Source organism: Cyphomyrmex costatus, unplaced genomic scaffold (genome assembly GCF_001594065.2).
Source record: "Cyphomyrmex costatus isolate MS0001 unplaced genomic scaffold, Ccosl1.0 scaffold344, whole genome shotgun sequence".
In the NCBI taxonomy this organism is placed as follows: domain Eukaryota; kingdom Metazoa; phylum Arthropoda; class Insecta; order Hymenoptera; family Formicidae; genus Cyphomyrmex; species Cyphomyrmex costatus.
Genome location: NW_017277600.1, coordinates 52,069 through 78,543, shown reverse-complemented (window position 1 = coordinate 78,543; position 26,475 = coordinate 52,069). Strand labels below are relative to the sequence as shown.

Sequence of the window (26,475 nt, the reverse complement as noted above, 5' to 3'; positions counted from 1 at the left end):
ATTTAACGTGCTTGTTAATAAAACAAATTCGCATATAATCCTTCATTTCCTCCTTCTCTCTTTCCTTCTTTCAGACGGCATATAACGAAATATAAACATCCTTCTATTTGGATTTTCATCTTCACAAGAGAAATGCGGTACCATGATATAATAGAAAATTATAGTGAATTCATTTTTTATTTAATCGCGTTTCTATCACATAAAAATATTTTTCCATTTAAAATTTCTTATAACATATGCAGTACTAATTAATAATCTCTCATTTGATATAGGCAAATATTTTCATTAAGCTATCCAACACCTTCCAAAGACAAAGAGAGAGAAAGAGAGCTTACAGAGAAAAAGATGCTTATATATTTATCATAGCATGTTTATAATCGTATGCGCATATAAACATATTTAAATTTGTTTCTTGAATATATTGATGTTTTAAAGCGTCTGAGATAGCTTAATGATAAAATAATTACGTACCGAGCATAAGTTCAATTCCCAATTCTATAATATTATGAGAAATTTGAAATGAAAAAGTATATCCCAACGACATCCTGATTGTCAGGCTGATATTTCATATGTCGTACGACAAGCTTTGTCGGGCGTACTGATGCTAGTGCGCATGCGGTCGTTCGTACGACAATATTTTGTCGTATATGTATAATATATACTTGTCATTAAAATCTGTTGTTTCGACATAAATTGATATTTTAACTTGTTTTGATCGCACTCAGCTCGATATTTCATGTATCGGTTAACAAACTTTTTAAACACGTTGATACCGGAAATTTAACAATCTATTTGTGCATGTAGTATTTTATGTAGATAAGTAACTTTATAATATTAATATCCTATAGAAACGAAAAATAGTATATTTACAGTCTTCAATGTTCATTATTTTTTCATTCATTTTTACCGGCTTGTGAGTGATGGGTTATATTTAAATGTGTCTAGAGCCGATATTCATAGTCGGTTCTTATTTCAAGACTGCCTTAAGTTGTCTTAAGATGCTAAAGCGGCCCTCTGATTAGTTCGTAATGGGCCTTCTACAATAAGTCATTACTTAAGTTTTAAAAGTGTTAAATCATAAGAAATTTACCAATCAAAATCGAATGTGAGAAGAATAATCGACTGTGAGTGGTCAATTTCTTATGACTTATTACTTAAAACTTAGGTAATGGTTTATTGTAGAAGGCCTATAACTCCTCAAAACTGAACTTAAGACGATCTTGAATATAAGAATTGATTACGAATACCGGCCTAGATTATGAACTATTGCAACGACTGTCGAAAAATGTTCGATCTTGCCCAATTTTCTTTTGACAAGAATGCTGGTAAATCTTCGACGGAAGCTCCCCACTTATGTGTCGTCAGTAGCCAATCGGAACGCCCGACAAGCTTGTCGTACGACACATGAAATATCAGCCTTAGCATGGTAATATATTTCCGCAAAAATCCAAATAGAAAGAAATAAATAAAAAAAATAGGTGTTTAGGTTCGAAGTAGACACTTAATCCTATCCTAATCTTAATATAATCTAACCTACAAAATTATAAAGAAATAAAAATTGCATCATTGATTAAAAGTTGAAAACAACGTTGCTCAATGATGCAATTAATTGACCGCAGGTTAATATCTAGATTTGAATAAAGTTTCCACTTCGAGAACCTGAATACCTATCCTTTTAAATAGACCGACATCCGCCGCAGTATCACTTCTAATCCTATAGCCAAGTCAGCACGTTCTCCGGCTTGGTCGTGTTAGGATTTATGAGTGACTGCACGTCGTCCAAAATATCGGTGCTGAACTCCTCGTTCAGCTGAAACAATAACAGTTGTCGATACAAAAGACCGCATTCAAAGGGTTTTAACAACAGGCTTGCAACAATCATCACCATGTAAAAGACCCACCTGCAGCGACGGCAAGAGATCATCTGTCGAATCGATGTTGTCACTTAAGGTTGAGAGATCCGGCGTGTCCATCGGCGCACCTCCGTCTGTAAAAAAATTCATCGAATTCAAAGTATGACTAAACAAAATGTGATATTATGACAAATACGTACTTATGTATTTATGGCTTCGGTATAATCGTTTCGTAAGATCATTCAACGCACAGTGCCTTTCTGCAATCGGAACAATCGCGCAAAACAATTATTCATAAATCGAAAATTGACTTAATGGCACAGCAAAGCAAGCGAATAAACATTTCTTTTTAGCCTAGAGTCTTATAAGCGTGATGGTGGCGATGGATTTTGAAGATGTTGCGTAAAAATTGCCTTATATTCCGAAAAAAAATCGAGAATTTCGAACGGGCTGCTCTTACCGCTCGTGCCATCCATGTTTTCGTCTATGTTGAGGAAGTCATCGGAAGCCTGAGGCATTGAATATGCAGTACCGAGTCCCAAGCCGCTGTCGGCGCTCTCCTGGCGTGCATGCTGCTCGTTAATGCCTGACAAAAACGGATCCATGACGGCGTCTGTGGTGCTCTGTCGCAGCATCATCTCTTGTTGCTGCAACGAAAAAGATGCGTAAATATCGAAAATGGTTATTACAGATGTCACGCGATCAAGTCTCCGGATTAAAGGACGACTCACAATGCCAACCTGGCGCATAATTTCCTGTTGTCGCTGCTTCAAACGTTCACGTTCCAGCTGCAACGATTGGAGGCGAATCTTCTGCTTCTGACAGGCTTGCAAATTCTGGTTGTTTTGGATGCCGGTGGGTTGTTGAAGTTGCCAGTTTTGTGGCAGCATCGCGCCGGACGCCGGAGTTCTTTGGAGATGCGATGCTGAAGGAACGATATCTTATACGAATATACGATAAGAAATGAGGATTAGTTAACGATCAAAAAATATCGATAAAAGTAAATCACATTGTCAGGAAAGATTCCTCACCAAGTGATATAAATCTTGCAACCTATGTTAATTTTCGTCAAACTTCAATCATATCCAGAGCTACCACATTTCCGATTTCTCAGAAATTCTGAAGTTTTACACGTTCAGAATTTAATTAATTACATTCACAAATTCGAATTAAATTATTAAAATAAATTAGAGATGAAATAATTCCAGAAGATGCCCAAGAACTTGAGAAATGCGAAGTGACAGAAAAATTTGAACTAATCTGGTTCGATGATTAAATAGTGAGCATCAAGAGTTTCTTAAATTAATGTTTATCATAAATTCGAGGTAGGATCTCCTTTTTAGTCCATGCATTACTTACAATTAGTATGTAGAATTTGGGAGAAGTAAGAATTCAATTCAACTTACGGATTCGCGGATCGAACCAGGAAGTGGTGCGAGTCTGATGATTGATGAAATAGATCTCGCCCTCGGCTGTACGCGCCTGTTCCCATCCATCGGGCAATGGACCGAGCGCATTGGATTTGCTGCTCTCGACTGCCGCGGCTACTGCGGCTACGCTTGCGGCTGCGGCCGTTTTCCGCGGATCTTCCCATGTCGTGGTGCGTGTCAGGTGACTATGAAAAGAAATAGATGTTAGCGGGATATAATGCGTAAAAGGACAGTGTCTGAAACTTTAAAGGAGATTTATAAAGTCCAAGATTCTCGATTCTTCAGATCGATTCTTGTAGAGAATGGAGAGCAATAGAGATCTACACGGGACTTTAAGATTTCAAGCATTTTTTTTTTCAAATTCAATTGTAATCACTATAACGCAGTTTACTTAATTCTTTCAATACATTTCGTCAATTGGGCAACGCGAGTAAACAATAATTGAATAAATAAATGTTTGAGACTTAACAAATATAAATACCTATTCATTTTTGAAAGACTAGCTTAATAAGTTATCTGTACAAACATTGAATCAAACAAGATGTTAGATTAGATTAAGCTTTGTCATCCGAAACAACTGAATATATTGAATATATGCATATCTCATTGATGTATAATTTATGATAACAGTCTCCTGCTGTGGAAAAAAAGTGTCATGTAGGATACATATAATTTATCCGAAAAGTTCAACATTTTTCTTATATAAATTTTTTTCTATTATAAACCTAACGATATAGAACTAACACAAGGCAAAACAATTGCGGTCTAGGTGAAAATATATTTATTCAGCAAATTGTGCCTCCATTAGGATGTGATTATGCGAAATTTGATTTTCATTCGATGTCGCATCGAACACTTTAATGCTTGCTCAAGCCGCTCGATCCGCGGAAACTGAATACGCGGCGCGGCGCGTACAGTTATCCACATATAGTAGGCGCGTGCTAAAAATACTCCCATTCAGAAGACCGAAGCGAAGCGACGAAGCGACGTGGGTTAGAGCGCGTAGGTTTTAACGCCCGAAATAAAGCCGATCTCTTAATCTTATACCGATCTTTTGTTATAGAGAATAATATTCTGGATAATATTCTCGCTGTTATACACGCTCTGGGTTAATTGAAAGTAAGGAGATTAAAACTTTTACATGTTGACTACATTTGCGAATACTGGACAACAAATGATGTCATCCGCGATTTAAAAAGATAATTTTTTATTTGTATATATATAAAGTTTATTGCGGAAATAAAATATGTATATTAGAAATAAATATTATATTCTTTTATTAAAAGTTGATTGTTATTGCAAAATAAAGCAGTTTATCATCTAATATAATAATCATTGATGCAATACATATCTCGCGTATCTTTAAATCAATAGATACTTTATAGCGGTCTCAATTTGAGCAACTGAATGACTTACATATAGCTTCCAGATTATTATTTGATAACTTATCATTCGAGTCCTAATCAAATAAGTCTTTATATTGTTATATGTATATTTCTCATTTCATTATTTTATGTCGTATTTATCGTTCAACATCGTTCAAATAGAATAGATAGTGTTTTTATTCCATTGAATAAATTTGAGATTAAGCAAACGTGAATGAGATACATATATAACTTATAGACAGTACAATACTTTTCGTCGCCACGACGTCGGATTTGCCGTGCCGTAGTTCGGCTTCGGACAACGGCAAAGGAACGGGAGGAAGTCTGTTTTGCACAGCACGCGCGTGTGACGTCATTGCGCGATTATATTTCTGCACCTACACGTCGGGCCACAGACGTACCTGGCGTGACGCGTACCTGCCTTGCAACGGGCACCCGTTTGTAAACACGCCGACCAGACGCGCTCGTTCAGGTCGATTTATTAATCAGATCGAAGCTATTTGGACGGTACAGTTTATAATTAGCATTACTTTTAGGATAAACAAGACCGAAGTTGGAGTAATGAGATTTTTAAGTAAAAATTTACTCCAACGCGAAATGTGGCGGCTCTCTTATAGTTCGAAGCATTTTCCATTCATAGTCCATTTTTACCCTGAACTTTTTAAATAAAAATATATTTCATTTCATGGAAGAAATGCATTTCTTTCCTCCCCTCCTTCTTCCCGTGCTTCAATATAGAACATAATGTTCTATTGATAGTATATCGAATTTGGCATCAGTCCGCGATTACGTGCACTCGCGCGTTTTACATTACTCTGGAGAATTAGAAACATAGGTCTGTTTTTTGCTTGCATTTTTGCACTTAGCATCTTCGTTCTCTCTCTTTTCAACGCCTGAATACACATGTATACTTATCCCGTTTTAAGTGCAAACATTTTTGGGAATTTCACGCAACGCGAACAATTCTCATTTATAGCGAATAATAACGAGACACCCTGTATAACGGCGCAATTGCGCTTCGCACCCTAATCGTGCGCTCTATGAGCGTGGTTCTCTATCGCTTTCCGCCGCTCTCGCTTGGCCGCTGTCCAATAAGAGAGAAGCGAAATTGCGCCGCGCCGCCCCTCCGCGGCTGTTACGGGCCGCGAGGAGCGCTGTGGAGGGGATGAGAGCGCCTGCAGGGGTAGGGAGGGACCGAGAGAGCTGAGAGAGCGCTAGCGCGTTGGAGAACTACAAGAGGGTCTCGTGTGTGTGTGTGTGTGTGTGTGTGTACGCGCGCGCGCACGGCATACGGACTCTACGCGGTGTATTTTTACTCCGGACATCACGGCGCCGGACAACTCGTAAATAGACACTCTCGTATCGACGCTCACCGCTGCTCTCTGCTCTCCTTCGCCCTGCGACTCCTTGCACCCTGCCGTTTTCCCATTCTTCTCGCCCTTTATACTGCTAAGATCACTTATGGCTCTCACCCTTTTTACCCTCTCACGTCGCGTTCAAATCGGTCCGAAGATCTGGGTTCTAACACGATACGATTTGCGTGAACGAATCGCTTGACGAAATCGCAGGTACCCGATCATTTGGGACGTTCTTCCTATTTAACGGAGAATCCCAGGTGCATCTGTTTAAATCCCCGTACACGTCGTAAAATTCATAAATTCATAAATTCCCGCACAAAGGGTCTCAAGTGTCAACGATCTCATAATGCACAAGCCTATAGAAAGCTTGTTCCGGAAAATTTAAGTTACTAAAATAGAGCTAAATTTCGTCATTGCCAATTATTTTTAGAAACATTTTAGAAAATGAATAGTCAATTAAACATTGTTCCCGGACAAATTTTAATCGCAGTGTCGAATGTTTTGCATTTAGATTTTCGTTTGCGCAACGCTAAAAGGAAACGAGTTAAATATAAGTACAAGCGGATTACGCGCGGATAGGAAACTATATGGTTGGAGGTGAAGATGTTTCATGAAAACAAGATTACTTATATCAAAATGCGAATTACATTGACACTAATTAGTTTCGGACAATTTAATCTCCAAACAATAGATTAATTGAATTAATTAATTTAATTAATTAATTTTGAAAAGCACATAAGATAAGTCTTGCAAGATACGTTGAAATATCATTTTAATTTCAACATGTCCAATTTGTATGCATTTGTGTGAAACTGTCCGCACATTTAAAGAATTTAATTTAGCTCCTCTCTTTAAATAAACAATTACTGTAAAAATATCACGTGAAATTAAAATAAATTCCGAAAATTTGGAAATAAAACAATTCCTTGAGAGAAATCTTCTTTTACATAAAAAAAATATTCAATCTGATATTTAAAATTCCAAGCTAATTTTTAGAAAAAAATTGATGAGAAATTTTTACAAATAAAATATTATAATTATATGGAAGAGGCGTGGACATACCGTAATATACAAATCAATGAGATTCATTTCACAGGATACCAAGATTAGGATTAACGGAACAACATACGCGATGCGATTAAGATGTCACATGCGATATTTATGGTGCTACTGAAAAGCACTAGCGGTACGTAAAATTTAGCGATAAAAGCATCTCGACGCCATCCGGATTCACACTCCGGATAACTATTTCCCGTTTCACTACACGCAAAATCGCTGGTGTCGCGGCTTTATATTCGCGAAAATGAGTAACGCGTGTTGGAACTTAACGCTTTTAGTTAATGGGATCCTTATGGGAGAATGATAATAAACGATCTGCATGTGGAGATCCTCGAGCTAAGCGCTTGCTTGATTATAGTGTTACAATACAAGCGTTTCTTACAGTCTCAATATAATTACGACACGCATTACATACCATAGATTTTAAAAAACAATATATTTTTTATCAAAACACATTTATTACATATTAAATTTTATCAAAATGTATAAATTAAAATTTTACGTTCATTAAAAGTGTCAATATTTCTTTATTACAAATTACTATATTAAAATAAATAAATTTATTTTAAATATTTTATATTATATAGTTTATCTCTTTATTTAAAAAAATATATATAAATATATCGAGATATATTACACGTTTTTCCTGTTTCAAATTTGAGTTTGTGAATGTTGCAAATTTATTTGTAAAAATGTAAAAAGCCTTTAGCAGCCAGAGAACAGAATGCTTTCAACCATTCCTCTATATACGTCGAGCAAATTTCACGCAACGCGCGTTGCTCACGTCGCCTTGAACTTTCGATACGTTCGCCCTGTACTCTCGACGATCTGTCCTCGTATCTGGCATTCGCATTTGTCGTCTAAGCTCTCTCGCGTACAGGTGTGTCGGGGTCTTTAGCCTCGGTGCAGCGCAGCGCGGCACGTTGCGAGGAGGTCGTCTCTACCAACGATGGCGCATCACGATGCCATCAACGGTAGATTTCGCTCGAAAACTCTATTGTCATTCAAATATTTTACTGTCGAGAGAAAATATGACTCTTCGAACTGATCAAAAAGTTCATAGAATTCATACTCGATAATATAATTTGTATCCTGCATACCTATTTTTTTCTTCCTTATTCCAACATTCTGTTGTGTCTTGGTATCACATGAGTGATCTTAATGTGTATCATTTATCTTTTTTTCAACACTTTTTCGCCGATTTTAACGAAATATATATGTCCAGGTTCGACCTTGCAGCAACAGTTCTGATGTCACATACAACTTTCACTTGTGAATGATCAGAAATATCCGGGTGCAACGAAATGCTCCCCTGACATTTATGACAATAGTTTTCAACTAACCTTAATGAATTTTCTATTTTCGTAAAGGTCGAAAATAACCACGAACTAATGATACAATTTGAAAAGCATCCCGCTTTTAGTGTCAATTTAGACAATGGTCCCGCAAGATAAATATATGGTAAAAACCTAATGGCTTTTCTTAATCAGTCCGTTATTTTCCGTGCTCTCTTGAACAATCGACCGACCGAGGTATTGCGTATTCCACTCCGATAAGACGTGACTCGACCGTAGCCGCTTCGTAAATCGGCGCGGACGTCGGAAACCTTGAACGAATGCTTGCGTCTCCTGCCTGACGAAAGACGAGCATCGCGATAAGAACACGCTCAAGTGCTAACCAAGAGCCATTGTCTCACCTATATCCAATAAAACGATCAGGAAGAAAAAATTTCTGATCTCGCGACTAACATCTTGTACAATCGCTCGAAAACGCGTATCTTCTCTAGAAAAAAAGAAGGAGATCAATTTCTAAAGTTAAATTTCTATAACTTAATCAAATATTGAGGTTATGAGGTACACGAAAAAATGCGCGTTTAATTACGACGCATTAAAATTGCTTTACAAGCAATTGCTATCACGCATTAAAATTCTCCAATACTTCATACGACGGTCACATTAAAAGGACTCACTCGTATATCAAACGGAACGTTTAAAGTCCGCTCTCTTTTACTAATTAGTTTTTATCATAATTTAGTTAATTATCTGCCCTCGACGTTATTGAGATTTAAATATTACATTACGCGTACAGAGAAAATAAATTTAGTTAACTGCAAACCATAGAAATAATTTGCATTAATGAGCCTAGTAAAAGTCACTTTCAATCATTATTAATAGATTTCGATTTCTTTTATAAAAAGAGAAATATCCACCATTTTCACACACAAAGCATACACAGCTGCATTATTATTAATTTTCCATTTAACGAGCGCACACATTTCATCCAAAAATAATGTTTTCGAGTAGCCTCCAATGTGTTGATACACGCGTCGAATATTTTCTTTTCTTTAGTATAATATCGGACGCATTTTTATCCGCTTAATTTACATGTGTTTTCCTTTCGCAGCTACACGACGTGCTTGAAAATTAAGAATAAAAATTTAAGAGTAGATTTCTTTGCGACGATATGCAAATCGATTTTGCAGATGCGAAAAAAAAGACTAGACTTGCGATTTTCGCGAAGTGTTTATTGCGTCTGGAAGTTGGGAGAATACGCAGAAGTCGAATTGTTTGTCCGGACGCGGACGCGTAATAGGAAAGAAAGAAGGATGTTTTCTTCGCGCGTTCGGAACGAAAATGACACTGAAATGAAAAGAGAGAGAGAGAGAGAGAAAGAGCAGCAAGTGTCTTTTTATGAGACAGTTGGATACCTTCTCTTTTTCAAGTTCAAAAATGAGGTAAACAAAGAGTTTAAATGTACGCATTGCGCGATGCTTTTTTTAATAAGAATGCGGACGAATGCGCGATATTAATTATACTCAACGGTGATGGCGTGCGATACGAAATCATCCGGGAAGCGCTCGGCACATTCGCGGCTGAAATCACGTTTCAATTACGCAAATTAGATTCTAATAAGCCTCCGCGTTGGATAAGATCCAAAAGCTTGGAACGGTCGACGGTAATTGGACAAACGTGTGCGGAAAGAAAGAATAAAGAAGGGCGAACGAGTCAGTGAGTGAGTGAGTCTTCACGGAAAAGTTTTCAACGCGCAAAAAAACTGGTATAACTGGTATGAAGGCGTGTTTTGGAAATAATTATTATTTTGTATTATATTTTTCACTCTCTCTCTCTCTCTCTCTCTCCTTCGTCTGCAATCATGTTTTTACTTCGGGTCTGTTTTTCTCCAGTTTTCTAAGTGTTTTGTGCTGTCCTATTAGGCTTTCGAAAAGTCGTGGCAAAAAAACCTCAGGATTACTTTCCAACATCTCTATTATAAAATCCCATTATTAACAAAAAATGTTAAGAAGAGGACTCAGACTCTACCTTCTTATATTTCGGAAAAATTATTTGAGAGTGAAATTTCGCTTTAAAAAAGTCGTGGCAAAAAAATTGAGATTACAAAGGGTTAAATAATTAATCCTAAATAGATGCGGAGAAGTATTTACGTTTTATAGTAATTCTGCAATAAAATGTTATAATAAAGTTCCTTCCCATTGTTATAAGTAGATATACTTTCTGCAGAAATATGAATATACGCATGCATATTTTTGTTCGGTTTATGAAATTTACAGTGCATTATTTTCCTGTACGCACATTTTTCGATGTTATACAGTGGTGAAAAACGATTAACTTGAAAACCACGAATTTAGAATCACTACTATAGATGTAACGTTAATTATAGTACTATAATATAGAAAGTACAAATATCACGATAATAACTTTAGATAATTAGGCATATGAACCGCGAGAAAAACAAATAAGGCATCAATTAAAATTAGCAAAAAGTGTAATATATACTGAAAAGAGATCAGAGAAAAGAAGGAAAAGTTGTACGTAGAGGGGAAAAAATAAGCACATACGTACCAAGAATATGAAATATAATAAGACTTCGAAATATAGTATACAATATTCAAACAATATTGTCGATATTTACATGATAGATATTGCCGTATTATAGAGAGAACGAAAAGAGACGGTCTTCCCGCGATGGTCATTACCGCGTAATGCAGCGAGCGTGCAACTCGCTTCGCTGCACCTTGCATCGCGCATTACCGACGAGCTCACGCTCGCTGCGCCTCGTATTACGCCTACCGAAAAAAAAAAAACGAGCTCTGCATTCTGTTTCCGCAAAATTCGCCGACGTTCCGTAGACAATAGAGCGCGCGTTAGACTCGAAAAACTGAACTTGGACAAGGAGGTAGCAAGAAGGCGCGCTCACGTTCTTTTCCATGCGTTTTCAGATTCGTCGTGAGGAAACAATAACACTTGTAATGAAATGCGAAAAGAATTGATAATTTTGACGTGCATTGCAAAAAAAATGCGCACGACTCTTCTGACATCGTAATTTCATGTGATTACAGTGTAAAGAGCCTTAATGGCTTCCGATAAGAGTGAAATATAAACACCGGCGATGATTGTCGATAATGAAATAAATAATTAATCGTCTGCCATTAAAGTGCGATAAGCCACTTCCTTCCTTTCGTGTGCCTTTGTGTTCTATTTCCCGTATTGGGAATGAACGCGGGAACGGGAGGAAGGTACTTTCAATTCCCGTATAAACTCACGCGTAAATTAGTGCAGGAAAAACTAGTGGCGTAACACGCGGTAGAACTTGAACGTAATGCACGCCGAACCTTCTCATTTCCTCTATGCAAATTATTCGTTTTCTAATAATCTATTCTCCAATAAATCGTTTCCTAATACTAATTTACGAGGTACATTTTTACGAATTTACATGATAGTCACGAGATTCGTCAATTTGATCACATCCTTTAAATAAAAGTCCTCGAAATAAATAAATTAAAGAAGTTTTTAACGTATTTCAAATAATGAGCGTTTTCGTTAAAATGATTCACTGCACATTTAATTCATTCGATCATTTCCCATTGATCTTTCATACGATAATATATCAGCAAATGTTGATAAAAAGATGTACGCAAAAACTCAGAGCGTAATTAGAGCACAATCAATCCATTAATTTCGTTTTCCCTTAAATTACTTGATATCTCAACGATAAGCTGTCTATAAATGGCGATAAGTTGTCTATAAATGGTGATATCTATCTATTATCAAGCTTTATGATGTTCATAACGTAATCTGAAATAATATGTCGCTAATATAACATTACCTATACTGTATGTAACGAAATTCGTATAAACTTTGGTCCTACTTAAAAAAATTAATAAAAGAGGGTAAGAAAAGATCAAAATTAAAAATAACAAAAGGATCAAAGATAGACCGCCTTATATGACTGGATTTTGCTTTAAGAAAATTCTATGTCTCTTTTTTTTCTTTCTTTGACGAAAACTGCATTAGACTGCATTAAATGTTTGCAAAGACTCTAAAATATATTCTTTAGAAAGAATCACGTTTCTTCGTCAGGTAGGTATTTCTCAATATCAGGTAGAAAACGAGCTGCATTTACAGATGAAATGGTTGGCCAGTAAGGTTTCTGAATGACCAGGTCAGATCAGGTAAAGGAGAGCTCATCTTCTTGGTGGTCTTCAGACAAGATTTAAGAAGAGAAGAAAACAGCATACAAGAATACTTTTGGTAAATTTCAAAATCTAACGTTTAAAACTAAATTACATACAAAAGTTTAAATACTTTAAACTTTGCGAAAAAAATGAAAGGATAAATAAAGTTAAAACAAAACAAAGAGCATACAGCCACAGCGTTAGTTATAATGAGCGAGTGTCCTTTATTCAAAATAAACGTTAAATTTGTTTAGACGTTTCGGTTTATTTTAGACCATTATCAGTAAAAATCATTTCAATTAAAAATATTCCAAAGTCATACAATTATCGCAAGAGTTCAATTACACAATCCGCCGTCCTCTCATTTTTTCTAATAAAATGTTATTACGTGCTTGTTCCTTTCGTCGATCGAAATTGGCAATCCTTTTGTATTGTTTAAAACCGTTTTTCTAAAGTCAAGTGCTTCTAACATTTGTCAATTTAATGGATCTTCTTATATATTGTGAACGTTCTATTTCCTTGTTTGCACAGAATTTCCAGATGCTGTGATAACATGATTAGAATCCTCTGTTAAAGGCAGCAATTGATAGACCTTGTATATTTTATTTTATTTGTGAGTCGTTTGTTTTGTTTTGATTTTGTAATCTAAGCCACATAACATATATTAGTTTATTAATAAAGTTATTCTTCCAAATTTTAAATCGTCATTTAGTCTCGTAAATTATAAGTTAAACTAACGGATCAATAATAAGCGCTTTTACGCTTTTATAACTTTAATGATGCATTTTTTGATGAATTTGAAATCAATCCCGTTTTCTTAATCAAAAGTACCAGAATATTCAGAAACACATAATTTTTCATTTATATATGGTATCAAAATTACAATTAAAATATCAAACTGCAAATATGCGAAGATAATTATTTATTCATTCACTTAATACAAGTCTTGTGACATTAATATTTAAAAAAAAATATAATTATAATAAAAGGATGAAGAGAGATATGCAAATACGCAATTTATGTATGTAAATCTATGAATCTACATGTAAATGTATTTTATCATCTAAATTTTTATTTAAGAATATTTAATATAGCCGACAGATGAATCTAGTCTATAAAAAGACGTATCTAGTCTAGACAATCCAAAATAGAAACGTATTTCGTAGGATTTTGCCAATTTCAGAGATGAATGTGATGCCTATGAAGATAATTTCAAGATTTTAAACAGCGTGTCGACCGTGTATTAGAGTAGGCAAGGGGGATTATTGAAATAGGGAAGGGACGAAGCGAGGTACACGATGGTTCTCACGACAGGTGACACGTGAGGACCCGGCAGTCACGGTTGTACAGGTGGATCAGGTTGGGATGCAGAGATGCATGGTGGGAGGCCCAGGCATACCACCAGAGGCATTCGAGAGACTATACCACAGAGGCGCACCTAAAGGGTCCCTTTCTCGGGCCCTGCAGAGCCTGGTAATGATGATCATCGTCTGCAGAGAGACGTGATGCAGACAATCCTACAACCCGTAATATTACTTTCAAGGCAGATTTTTTGATAAATTCACTTTTTTTGGGAAAAAAAAAAAAAACAGAATCTTCAGTAGTTTTTAGGGGCGAAATAACTAGTTGCAAAAGAACTATTCGTGAGAATTTCAAATATATCTATTCGGTAGAGTCTTTTTATTTTGATGATAGAATTTTCTAATTTTTCAGTTAATTTCAGAATAATTTTGCGTTACAAAAATTTTAATTTTAATATCACAAACGACTTGCGATATTAAAAAATATAAGAATTTGAAGTTATACAAATAATAAATAATACATTTTTGTTAAAATCAATTACAAATTTTAATCAAAGAAAAAGAAAGAGATCAAAAGTGTTGTCTACTTTATCACAAGTTACCGTTCTCGAAATTGATTTCCATTCATCTGTTCAATAGAAACTATACATGAAAAAAAAAACAATTTTGTTGGATCATCAAAATAAATATGTAGTAAACTCAAGATATAATGAACAACGCTGCAAACAATTTGATATTCTAGCAACCAGCTTGAGCGTCATACATTGTACTTTTGATAGTTCCTCCAATTATCCTCAAATCCGCATCTATGTAGTTAAATATTTCGATTATTCAGCAAAACCGTTCTTTCCGTACAGGACAAATTTTAATATAGGTATACGAAGCTGTTTGCTTATACCATTTTTTTTCCAAAATTCTTAAAATTCCTGCATTAATAATGACATCCATTTACCTGAATATGCTAATTAGCGCATTCACGCCGGCTATGTATACTGCGTGATCGAGTGCTATGACGTCCCTGGGTTCAGGGCAAGGGACGTTGGCAGCAACGAAGAGGGGCTTAACGGAGAGACCGAGGTCTTTCTTTTCCCCTCCGCGAGCGAGAAGCGGCAGGGGTCTTGGAGTAACGAGCAAAGAGGGACAGAGAGAGAGGATGAGTAAGCCGGCATGACGATAAAGACGGTTCCAGCGTTGGGATACGTGAGGCTTCGACAAAAGGTATTATTATCGGTGGCGATAAATTATCGTAAAATAACATAAAATATATCCAACGTCTAATGGATCACAACTTTCCTAATCTCAAAAAAACAAGAGGATTCTATACCTGTTCGCGTACCTGATAGATACTTAAATTGGAGGAGAAAGAATCTATTGTTAAAAGATAAACCTGGACAGTTTCGAGGACATTACTTTCATCAAAGTTTACGGTACAAAAAACTAAGATAGCAAGTCCAGTTGCATCACTGATATAATAAGTATGACTTAAAGAGTGTAATACAAGAGTTCGAAGGAAAAGAGAGAGAGAGAGAGAGATATGCAATGAGATATATCATACGTAGAGGGAAATGCATCTTCGGGAAAGAAGCGATTCGTATCTCGCGGGAGTCGCATAACGAAGAAGACGCGGTGCGTTTGGAGAGTGCAGACTTACTTGAGGAAGTAGATCTGGCCCTCGGGGGTGCGCGCCTGCTCCCATCCGTGCGGCAGCGGGCCCAGGTCGTCGACCGTGCTGATGACGTCGTAGCTGCGCTGCTTCTGATGATGATGGTGACGCGCGTGCGGCTGCGGCGCGTGTTGCGGCGCTTGCTGTGCCGACGCGTACGTCTGCTGGAGGGAGGCCGGGCTGCTGTGGGCGCGGGGATGAGAAACGGTGAGACCGGCCGCGGCGGCCACCGCGGCGGCCGCGGCGATCGCGTTCGCGGTGCCGTTTTCCACCGCCGGCGCCGCTGCCGCCGTTCGTGCCACCGTTAGGCACGCTGCCGCCGTTCGGGGTCGCAGGGACGGCGGCACCGAACGCGGAATCCGCGGAGTTCTCGCGCGAGTGCGAGATCGAGGGGCTCTTGCTGCCGGTGGACGGTGGATTGAAGAAGGAATCCGGCAAATTGCGCATGCGCAGCGGCACCTGCAGCGGCCGCTTCGAGTCGGGCTTCAGGACGGTGTCGAAGAGTGCCTGGAGATCGGACTCGGAATTCTGGTCGACCCTGACGACGGGATTACTCTTGGACAACTGCTCCACCACGTCTTGATTCAGCGCCATTTTGGATCACACGCTCGCTCTCTTTCCTCTCTGCCTGTTGCTCACTCTTCTCGCTTGTGTATCTCCTCCTCGTCTCTCCTTTCCCGGCCTCTTCGTCGCGGCGGCCGCGCGTCCTCGTCGCTCTTTTCTGCGCCTATCTGTTCGCCGCTTCCGTGCTCCGACTTAGCTCCGCGCGGAGCGAAGAAGGATCGCGCACCTTTTTCACGGTAGCAGCGCGCGCGCGTTACCTATACGCGTGTATCACCCGCACCCGGAGACAACCGTCTCCCTTTCTTTCCCTACGACCGTTTCATTCCTACGAAAAGAAATCACTGCTTCCTCTTCCACCTGCCCGGCGATAGAACGCCGGATGACAACGCCGTCGTCGTCGTCGTCGCCGTCGTCGTCGCCGTCGCCGTCACCACCACCACTGTCACCGTCACCGTCGCCGCTGTTGGCCACCAGCAGCGTTCCCCGCGATACCGATGGGGATAGTCTCGGACAGTCCCTCACTGCCCTCCACCCTGACAATCTCCACCCTGCGCGCGCTCCGCAGCAGGCCGCTTCCTCGATCACCGTGTCAATCTCCGTGTATGTTACTGGTGGGCCACACCGTTTGAGACTGCGAGAGTCGTTCTTCTCGTCGGTTCCACCTCTCCGACGCAACGGCTCGCCCTACCTGCGTGGACACGTGACGAGTGCGAGAGCACAGGAAACGAGACCTGAGAAAAAAAGAGTAAGAGAAAGAGCGAGAGGGAGGGGGCGCTCTCTGAATCTTCCAGAGATCCCACCTAGCGCGCTCGTCTATAGCACAACATCTAGCAATTCAATGATAACGCACGACGACACGTCGTAAACTCGACTGTGTTGTCGTTCAAGTGGCGACAAAAGTATCCCTTGGAGATCCTTTTGGAACGGCGCGATGCACCACATTCGCGACGAATTCGCCTCCACTCTCACGCTTCACGATACGCCGCACTACGATGTATAACGACGACGTCGGCGGCGACGGCGACGACGAGGAACATGATACGCAAAACGGGATTTATGGCACCGCGGAAGCGCGACGGCCGAGGGTCGTCGAGCATCAAGAGGAGCACCAGCGGCAGCGGCAACAGCACTTGGAGGAAGTCGCGATCACGAGCCGCGACCCGACGCGACGCGGCATGCGGGGGAGAGCGTGAGGAAAGGAGGAGAAGACGCACACGGCACGGGCTTGTTCTCCTCTCGACTCGGCCTCCACACACGCACACGCACCCACACACACACCCGCGCGCGCACGCACACCTTCCCGCGGTCTCCGTGCGAGAACTGCCTGCGCTCCGACCCGACGAGAATGACTCCGATACCTCGTCGCGCTGCGCGTGTTACGTCGACTCCAGTCGACTCGGCTCGGCTCGGCCTGGCGCTCGGCGATCTGGCAACAACCTGCGTCGCGTTAATGATGCCGCAGCTTTGGCAACTCTGCGCTCCGCTGCGAGCCTCCGGACGGACGGGAAAAAGCGGTATCTATCTCTCTCTCTCTCTCTCTCTGTCTCGCTGCGCGGTGTCGGATCTCGCCCCGAGCTAACCCAAGCCAAGGCGAGTGGCGTCAGCCTGTTGCTCCTTGTGGCGAGCCAGTGGCTCCGAACTCTGAAGTAAGCTGGTGGGGGCGATGCGCCGGACGGCAAAGGGACTCGCAGGGGCTTTTGACGCGTCGGCGACTGGAGGGGGAAGAGAAATACGCCTAGACGAATACCCAATGCTGCTTCACCTTGCTTTTCCGTCAACTGCAGTTTCCTCTAAAAGTAATCTCGATTACTTTAGTTGATGATTAGTTCTCAATCTGCAGAATTACTTTTAAAGCAAAGCTTCTAAACATATGATCCGTTGTCTCTCTGATCTGATTATTTTCTTCTACGTCGAACAACAAGACATTCATTGATTCTTTCCACTAAAGAAATAATATATTATTAAATAATGTAGATATTACGGCTCAATAAATTAAAAATATAATATATTATTACTTTTGTGATAAGTTAATCGCCGTTGATCATTGTTAATAAAAGTTTAACTGTATTATTTTACAAAGAATTTTTGAAACTCGACATGTTTGGCACTTATACGTTTTAATAGCTTTTATAGCACAGATTTTAAAACATTTTAAGTAAAAACTTTGCTGTTACATATTTGTTCTATATTATTTAATAAATGTGTCAAATTGAATTTTTAAGACAAATTCTAGAAATTTTTAGATATGTCTGTGGCCGCTCTTTTAAATACGGAAGTGAATCGTTGATCACGCAGTATCGATGTATAATAGCGTTGCTTTAACTATTCAACAGTTTTGAAAGTTATTCGTGTTAACTTTGTTCGAACAAGATTCACTTTCATTCAATTCAAATAAGACTTAAATTTCGCGACCAACTACGGTCATTCAAAATATATCGAACTGCGATTTTCGAGATATCGAACCAGCTTTGACTATAGTCAAAGTTACTAGACAGTCCCCAAAGAGTCCAGACACGAAACGATCATTTCTGATTGGTCCGCCATTTTCTTTCAGGAGTTTCAACAACTCCTGAGAGAAAGAAAGAGAGAGAAAGAGATAAACAGATAGAATAGAAAGAGAAAAAAATAGTGAATATATATTCTTCTCTCGGGTGATTTAGGCTATGTTCGGTTTGAACACTCACGCGCTTTAAACGCTTATAACAATCATTCTGTCTTTATTATTCATTAGTTATAAACAAGGATAGAAACGTTAAAAGCGTCCAAACCGAACGTAGCCTTTGTAAAAACTAGAGACCCTGCAGCCTGCATACAAAACGCAACTTAATCGTGTCTAAACTCTTAGAGGAAACTCATGATATAAATATTAACTTTGTAATTTGTTAGTTTTGTAGACATGTATACATATACATGTGTGCGTGCGTGCGTGCGTGTTTAAACTCAATAATATTCGATTTTTTAAAAAATTGTGATTTTAATGTTATTATCCGAGAAAAATTATCAAATAGAGATTAATTAAAATTGTAGAAAAAAAAAATTATATTTTGTTACAATATATGATATTATAGCATTAAAAAAAACCAACTTATCTATGCTGCATATTACAGCATTAAATTATACCAACTTATCTATGCTGCATTTTTACTGCACACAAAAAAAGATCATAAATTTAATAATGTATTTCCTAAATATTTTTAAAACGTAAAAAAATAAAATTGCAAATTTGTATCAATTATCGATAATGCCATCGCTCTTCCCCGGACTTTCGGGACCCTATGAGTCATCACGAAATTCAGAACCAGCCGTTTTTTAATAATATCGATCGTCGGTAATACAACCTACGTAGAATTAAGCCAGCAACACATTTATTTTAATATTGTCTAATAACAGCGTAATTATTAATGTTAACAACCAATCGCGCATTTCAGCCAAAATGGCGTAACCAATCATTTATCTTTCTTTTCCACTTTAACTTTTTTTCTACCTCATCTTTCTCTATTCTGTTCGTTTCTACAGTATGCAATGCCGAATCTATCTCTCTAAATATCTATGATCTAACGGAGCTAACCGAAATTCAAAATATTTGCGCTAACCTTACCAAAATTTAAATAATCATATCTGGTCATATCATATATATAGAGCTAACATTGTTAACATTGTTTCTCTGAAATTAGAGAGTAACGATCGATTGTTATTCTCTGCTCCAGTAGGGGTACTATTCTGTAACTGCTTTTACACGTTTGGCCTATACCGACAGTTATCGGTCTCGTTGCGCAGACATTTTATATGGCAAAAAAGCTGCGCAACGACACTAATAACTGTCAGTAGGCGTATAAAAGCAGTTACAGAGTAGCACTCCAGAAGAAACCAAGTGACATCAAGGAACAAAAAGTAATTTGGCAAAAGTTTCGAAATGTCAGAATTGTACGGCGAGAGTGTGAATGGCACAAAGATCGAGGAACATCTAGAAGAAAGCATAGTCAGTCAAGATGATTATAAAAAGATAAAGCAGGAGAATGAGAATTTTCGGCAGGAGTTGCATGTTCTGCGACTCAAATTGGAAACTTCTGACGCGTTTATAAGAGATCTTCAGGATTCTGAAGAGATTTTGGAAAATAATCTTAAAGAATACGTACGACAAACAACCGTATCATCTGCTGAGGAAAAAGAAAAGTAAGGATTATAAATTCTTTTCCGTAAAAATTAATTATACATGTAAAGTGAGTTGCTGTTGGAGTTTTTACTTTTGACATTTAAAACATCATTTTTAACATCAATTCTTCATTACCATATTTTGATATATTAATTCTCAGTACAAGTTGTAGTTCTAAATTTAATACTAAAGGTCGCAGTGTATCTGAAAAATACAAATATCTTAAATTATTAATACTGACAATTATCTTTTGGAAGAATAAATAATATGAATGCATGAGAAATGTTATGTTTTATTAAAATAATTATAACAATTCTTCAAAATTTAAATTGTTTAGGTGACATTATAATATAATCTCAACTATTTGTCCAATCACAATATGCTATTAAAATCTTAATAACTCATAGCTAGTGTTTATCCAATAAGTAAATGGTGTCACTACTTAAAAATATTTATAAACATATTTTGTATCTGTCAGTAATACCGGGATCTCCCAAGGAGATTAAACAAAAAGACAAATTTTTAATATTTGATACATATTAGTTATATTAGCTCTAATAATGAGATTTATTGTTTATTATATGTACAATATAATATATTACAAATTTACAAAGCTTTATATATCTTATTTATTCATAGGTATAAAGCTAAGCAACAAGAATATGAAAATCATATTATAAATTTAGAAACAAATCAAGCATCAAGTGAATTAAAAATTAAAGAATTACAGGAAGAGCTAAAAAAATATAAAGATTTAGTAAATAACCAACTACATAATACAAAGGCAGATAATTTAACAGTATATAAAGAGGAACTTAGGGAAGTACATATGCTGCTTAAAAATGAAAAAAAGAAGTTTCTTGAAAAAGAAAAAAATGAAATGGCATTAATGGATAAACTTGCACACACAGAGGTTCAATGTAAAGAACTTCAACTTGACTTAAAAGTAAATTAATAAGTTATGAGATCAATGTTTATAGATTGTAATACATGAGACTAAAATTGGAAATATTTTAATAGAAAACCACAAAGGACCTGGTGGAAAAAAATAAAGAATTGGAAAACGCACGGGAAACTGCTAAAGAATTAGCCATAAAACTTGAAGAACTGGAGTCATCAAATATAATTCCTGCTAGTGATATGTGCAAAGGTAATGATAATTGAAATGTATATATTGTATATAGATTTTTCAATATTCATGTTTTTTTAGGGAATTCCTTATTTGCCGAAGTCGAAGATCGTCGACAAATGTTACTGGATAAAATGAAAGTACTTTCGACTAAATACAACGAAGCAAAGCAAGCACTGGATTTAAAAACAAGTGAAATCAAGTTTCTGAGGGCAGAGAAAATCGCCATTTCCAAGAAATGGGAAACTGATATAATTGATACATTGCAAGAGAATGCAGATCTTTTGGATAAGTATAAGAATAGAATTTTTGATCTTGAGAGTAAGTTGAAGGCTGAAATGAGGAAAAATGATGAAGTGGAAGAAACACAATCTACAAATAACTTTAAGTAAGTTAAAAACGCATTTCTGTTTGAGCTAATCTGGGGAGCTTAATGTAAGGTTTATGTAATTAGTAAGTTATAAATTTAACTTTCAGTTACGCTCAATTATTATTAACCGCTAAAAAGAAAGAGCTCAAGGAGTTGAATGAAAGAATTGAGAAGCAAACTATGCAAATGCTGATGCAAGACGAAGTAAACAATAACATCTCAAGACAGCTTCGTTACTGGCAATCTAAAGCAAAGTTTTTGGAAGTAAGTTTCTACAAAAAAGAAATTATATCTAGCTGTTTAAGATTTTTTTAATGTAAAATCCCTTTTATACATTCTAGGCTCAAAACAGAGCTATAAAAGATCAACTGGAAATGCAAGATAAATATGGTAATAAAATACTTCTTGAATCTATTAAAAATTGCACATTTTCTGGTGATGTAAATTTTGAAAAGATCTGTGGTGATTCACTTACACCTCATGAGTTTGTACCAGAGAATATTCTCAAATCTGAACTTGTAGAGCAAGGAAATTCAACAGAGGTGATAGAGAAGCCAGTAGTCGACTCTGCAAACAAACAGAGAGAAAATAGAAGATTTGTAGATTTTACTAGTGATACTAAAAACTCTGATTGTGAAAGTAAACCTTTGAAAAAATATGAAAAAACGAAAAAACGTGACTATCCTGTTATAATTCATACAATAGATAATGATAATTTAAATTAATTAAATGATTAAAACGGTCTAAATCGAGCTAAATAGATTTTACAATAATAATTCTACATCTTAATATTATTTACAAAAATCTCGAAAATTTCGAAATTATTTAATATATAAATTAACCAAACTAAAAGGTCGAAATTTTGAGACTGTTTTAATCATTTAATTTGCATTGCAAAAAATTAGCGAAATTTATTAATTTAAATTAACTTTTTACTATCTTTTTACAATCTTGCATATCATGTTAACGTTTTAGCAAATAATATATTTGACATATACACATATATCCAGATAGCCAAACCTGCCAAAAGCATGCACTGTAGTTTTATCGCGTTTTCACTGTTACGATGTGATAGCAAATAATGATTGATTTTTGTTGTATTTCTATCGTTGTGTTAAGTTGACAGGATAAGCTGTTAGAAACTAAACTTAATGAGGAAGCAGCAGCTTGATATCTGCTGTAACATCATGATCAAGTTTGCTGGCATACTGCTAGCATTTTGATATCTGGGTATATATATAATATGAAAAACAGAATTATCAAAGTAGTGGACAATTAAATAAGGATAAATGGATAAATGGTGAATATATTTTTTTAATGTATAATTTAATAATAAAAACGCATAAACTATTTTATATCTTTTTAAAATTGAGTTTTACTATTTACCTTTCTTATTCAATGCAGACCGTAATCATAGACTTCTGTAAATAAACTCGCCTCTCTATGTTTGAGAGATTTGAAAACAGCGTCATATATGTAAATTCGCACAATACTCAGAACACATATATGTATGTACCTACACACATGTGTACGCACATATGAATTAAACAAGGACAGCCGGAATTAAGTTCAGCTCAGTTCAGCTCTTCCTAATTTTTATCATGTCACAATAATCTATTAGTTACAGAAAATTAACAAAAGACAGATTGACAGTCTAGTTACAGAAGCAGTGTGATCAAAAAACGCATTCAATTTTTTACAAATTTCGCTTCTTTTCGCCAGATGACTCAGCTGTCGACGCTTTACGTTGACTGGTTGACTCGCATCTTTACAAGTTTGTATACATCGATACTGCATGCAGTTGCTTTTGCCGTGTTCGAATGAATTGTTGTCGTTACAACGGATCGTTCTTTCTCGATAAAATTAAATTCGAGAAATTTTGTCAGCAAGAATTGTTAAGATTACATCCTACAAAAAAAAACTACAAAGTTACGTGATAGCGTTTTGAATCGACATCTCTTCATTCTCGCCTATTACAGGAAAAAGCAAATTTTGTTATGTCGTTCTTAGTATTGATTATGATGTTTAAGACATAATTAAGATATTTGTGAAACTACTAAATTATGGAGCATTTAAAGAGAGCCTCTGATGAGGAACCAAAAGTTCTTGAACCTGTTTTAATAAATACGGACACGAACGATCGCATAAATATCGACAAAAATGAGGTAAGGAATATGTCGACACATTCGAAGAATTCTATCTGATAAATGTATAATAAATCATGTATTTAATGCATATCAAGGATACTTTATAATGTCGTTTGAAGACTTGTTACCAAATTTTTTGAACATGTAAGGTATATTATTTTTTCCTTTTATACAGTTTAAGATTGGACGTGCCAGAGATAACGACGAAATTATATTAGATGTCATGATATCTAGAAGACACTGCATTTTTAGATGTATAGGCCAAGATGAATGGATGCTTAAGGATTTAAGCTCTAGTGGAACATTTGTTAATGGTAATGCCATTGGCTCTGGTGAAGTACAAAATGTTTGTTCTGGTGATATTATACAATTTAGTCCTAATGAAACATTTAAATATGTATTTACTCTTGCGGAGAAAGAACATTGCGTTAAGAAAGCACGTATAGATGAGAAGATACTCGACACTGTACTTGTCAAGCAGAGAACATTTGCCGAAAATCAAGAATGTCAAAGAAAAGAGCTAAAAAATATGCTTGAAATAAATCAAAAAGAGCAAATCAAGTTAAATCAGCAACTTGAAAATCTGTTGTCTCAACAAGCTATGGCTAAAGATGATAAAGAGAATCTATTAAAACAAATTACAGCATTAGAAGAAAAAATAAAGGCATGTAATTCTCAAGAAGAAGATCTGAAAAATATGTATTCTCAGTTATTGCAAAAGTTGGAGAATGAAAGGCTGCAGTTTGAAGCAAGACTAAACGAGGAAAAACAGAAATGGCAAGAAGCATTAGATATGAGTAAGCAAGAAAAAGAAATGTTAGAAATAAAAATGAAAGATCAAATGAAGAAATGGAGAGAAGAACAACAAGCAGAATGGAAAAATATGATGGAAAATAAAGTAAAGGAAGAGAAAAATATTCAGGCCCGATTAATGAATGAAAAAACTGTGTTAGAAGAAAAATTGAAAAGCCATGTGAATGAGAAGACCATGTTAGAAGAAAAATTGAAAGAAACAGAGAAAGCCTTAAAGGAACAAGAAGCAAAAACAGAAATTTCGCAAACAATATTGGGTGGTAAGTAATAAATTTTATACAAATGCACATTGATTGTTCTATATTTATATAATGTTGTTTTTAATAATGTATTTTTAATTAAAACTTTGTAACAATTGTTTATTATACATTACTAAATTATTAATTTTTTTCAGTAAATACATCTAACGAAAGTATTGCAAGTACATCAGAGTGTATATTTTTAAACTTCAACGGTGATCAAATTGAGGTTCCGCAATATGAAATAATAGACACGATAGATCTAACTGAAATAAGTCAAAATATGCTAGAGACTAATATTAATCAAAGCATCCTTGGAAAAGTGAGCAACATTATGGATGAACAATTGACATGTTCTATATGTTCGGAATTATTTATTAAAGCAACAACATTGAAATGTACACATACATTTTGTCAACATTGCATAAATTTATGGAATAAGAAACAAAAAAGTTGCCCTGTCTGTAGGAAACCAGTGGTATCAATGATTAGATCATTAGTTTTAGATAATTTTATTGAAAGTATGATTGACAATTTGCCTACTGAACTTAAAAACAGAAGAAACGAAATTATACAAGAAAGAGAAGGTAAGTTATAATTGTAATGTCTTTTATACATTTTTTATAACACTTTCTAATTTAACCATTTAATTTGTCTGATCTATAATATATATATACATTTTCTGTTTCAGTAATAACAACGAAAAGAAGGATGTATTAAATTCATCTTGCATTTCATGCAAGATGGATACTAATATTTTTATTCTTAAGCGGGGAGCACAGACTTTTGCATAACGCATAAACCATATACATAAAGAATTTGATTGGTCCATTGACTCATGCATAAGAAAATGGGCCAATGAAATTCCTTATGCATATGCTTTATGCGTTATGCAAAAGTGTGTTTCTCGCCTTATCTTAAATATATTCTAAGAAGAATGTATGTTATTGTATAATCAGTCGACAATTTGTACACTAAATGTTAATGAAGTTTTGCTCTCTAAGGCCAGTATTCATAGTTATATTTCAAGATCGTCTTAAGTAATAGCTTAAAATGCTAATACAGCTACCTTTAATTAATACAGAACATTTAAGACTATTGAATATAAGACTTGACTATGAATATTGGCATAAATCCTTTTGATGTCCAAAAATTTAAGTTTTGTTTTTCTAAAAAGACACCTTTAAAACATTTTTTTATTTCACCGTTTTATTAATTTGCATTAGTCATATATATATATATAATAAAATACGTCGTTGTATGCATTGTATGATTAAGTATTGTATAATTAAGTATTTTTATAAAAACACTTCGGTCTTCTGTTTTATGTTTTTATATTCTATGCAGATATACACAAAGATATTTCTTAATAATAATCAGAATACTTAAAAAATCTTATCAGAATAAAATTGCTTAGTGTTATGTAGTTGTATAATACATAGGAAAATTAATAGAAAGTATAATTGAAATGTGACAATATAATATTCTTTGCTTTATAATTTTAGAAATTTTTAGAGATAATCAGAATTTTATCATTT

The 26,475-nt window shown here is 36.2% G+C and overlaps 3 protein-coding genes across 3 annotated transcripts; 2 read left to right on the top strand and 1 right to left on the bottom strand.

The window, feature by feature from the left end:
- Positions 1-1,620: 1,620 nt before the first annotated feature.
- Positions 1,621-16,134, bottom strand: yki (Transcriptional coactivator yki). The gene is given in 8 exon segments (XM_018542723.1): positions 1,621-1,810; positions 1,902-1,987; positions 2,054-2,113; positions 2,314-2,500; positions 2,585-2,778; positions 3,260-3,468; positions 15,511-15,791; positions 15,793-16,134. Coding segments are annotated over 8 exon segments (1,437 nt in total). The 5' UTR covers positions 16,117-16,134; the 3' UTR covers positions 1,621-1,714.
- A 3,753-nt stretch (positions 16,135-19,887) lies between these two features.
- On the top strand, positions 19,888-22,463 carry Spindly (spindle apparatus coiled-coil protein 1 spindly). Its single transcript, XM_018542753.1, has 6 exons — positions 19,888-20,259; positions 20,879-21,185; positions 21,260-21,389; positions 21,450-21,756; positions 21,846-22,002; positions 22,080-22,463. The coding sequence occupies exons 1-6, from the start codon at positions 20,000-20,002 to the stop codon at positions 22,461-22,463; spliced, it is 1,545 nt and encodes a 514-aa protein (XP_018398255.1). The 5' UTR covers positions 19,888-19,999.
- A 1,205-nt stretch (positions 22,464-23,668) lies between these two features.
- Positions 23,669-25,711, top strand: LOC108776210 (E3 ubiquitin-protein ligase RNF8). The gene is made up of 4 exons (XM_018542748.1): positions 23,669-23,903; positions 24,061-24,958; positions 25,093-25,524; positions 25,629-25,711. Exons 1-4 carry the CDS (start codon positions 23,802-23,804, stop codon positions 25,655-25,657), a joined length of 1,461 nt encoding a protein of 486 aa, XP_018398250.1. The 5' UTR covers positions 23,669-23,801; the 3' UTR covers positions 25,658-25,711.
- The last annotated feature ends 764 nt before the right edge of the window (positions 25,712-26,475 follow it).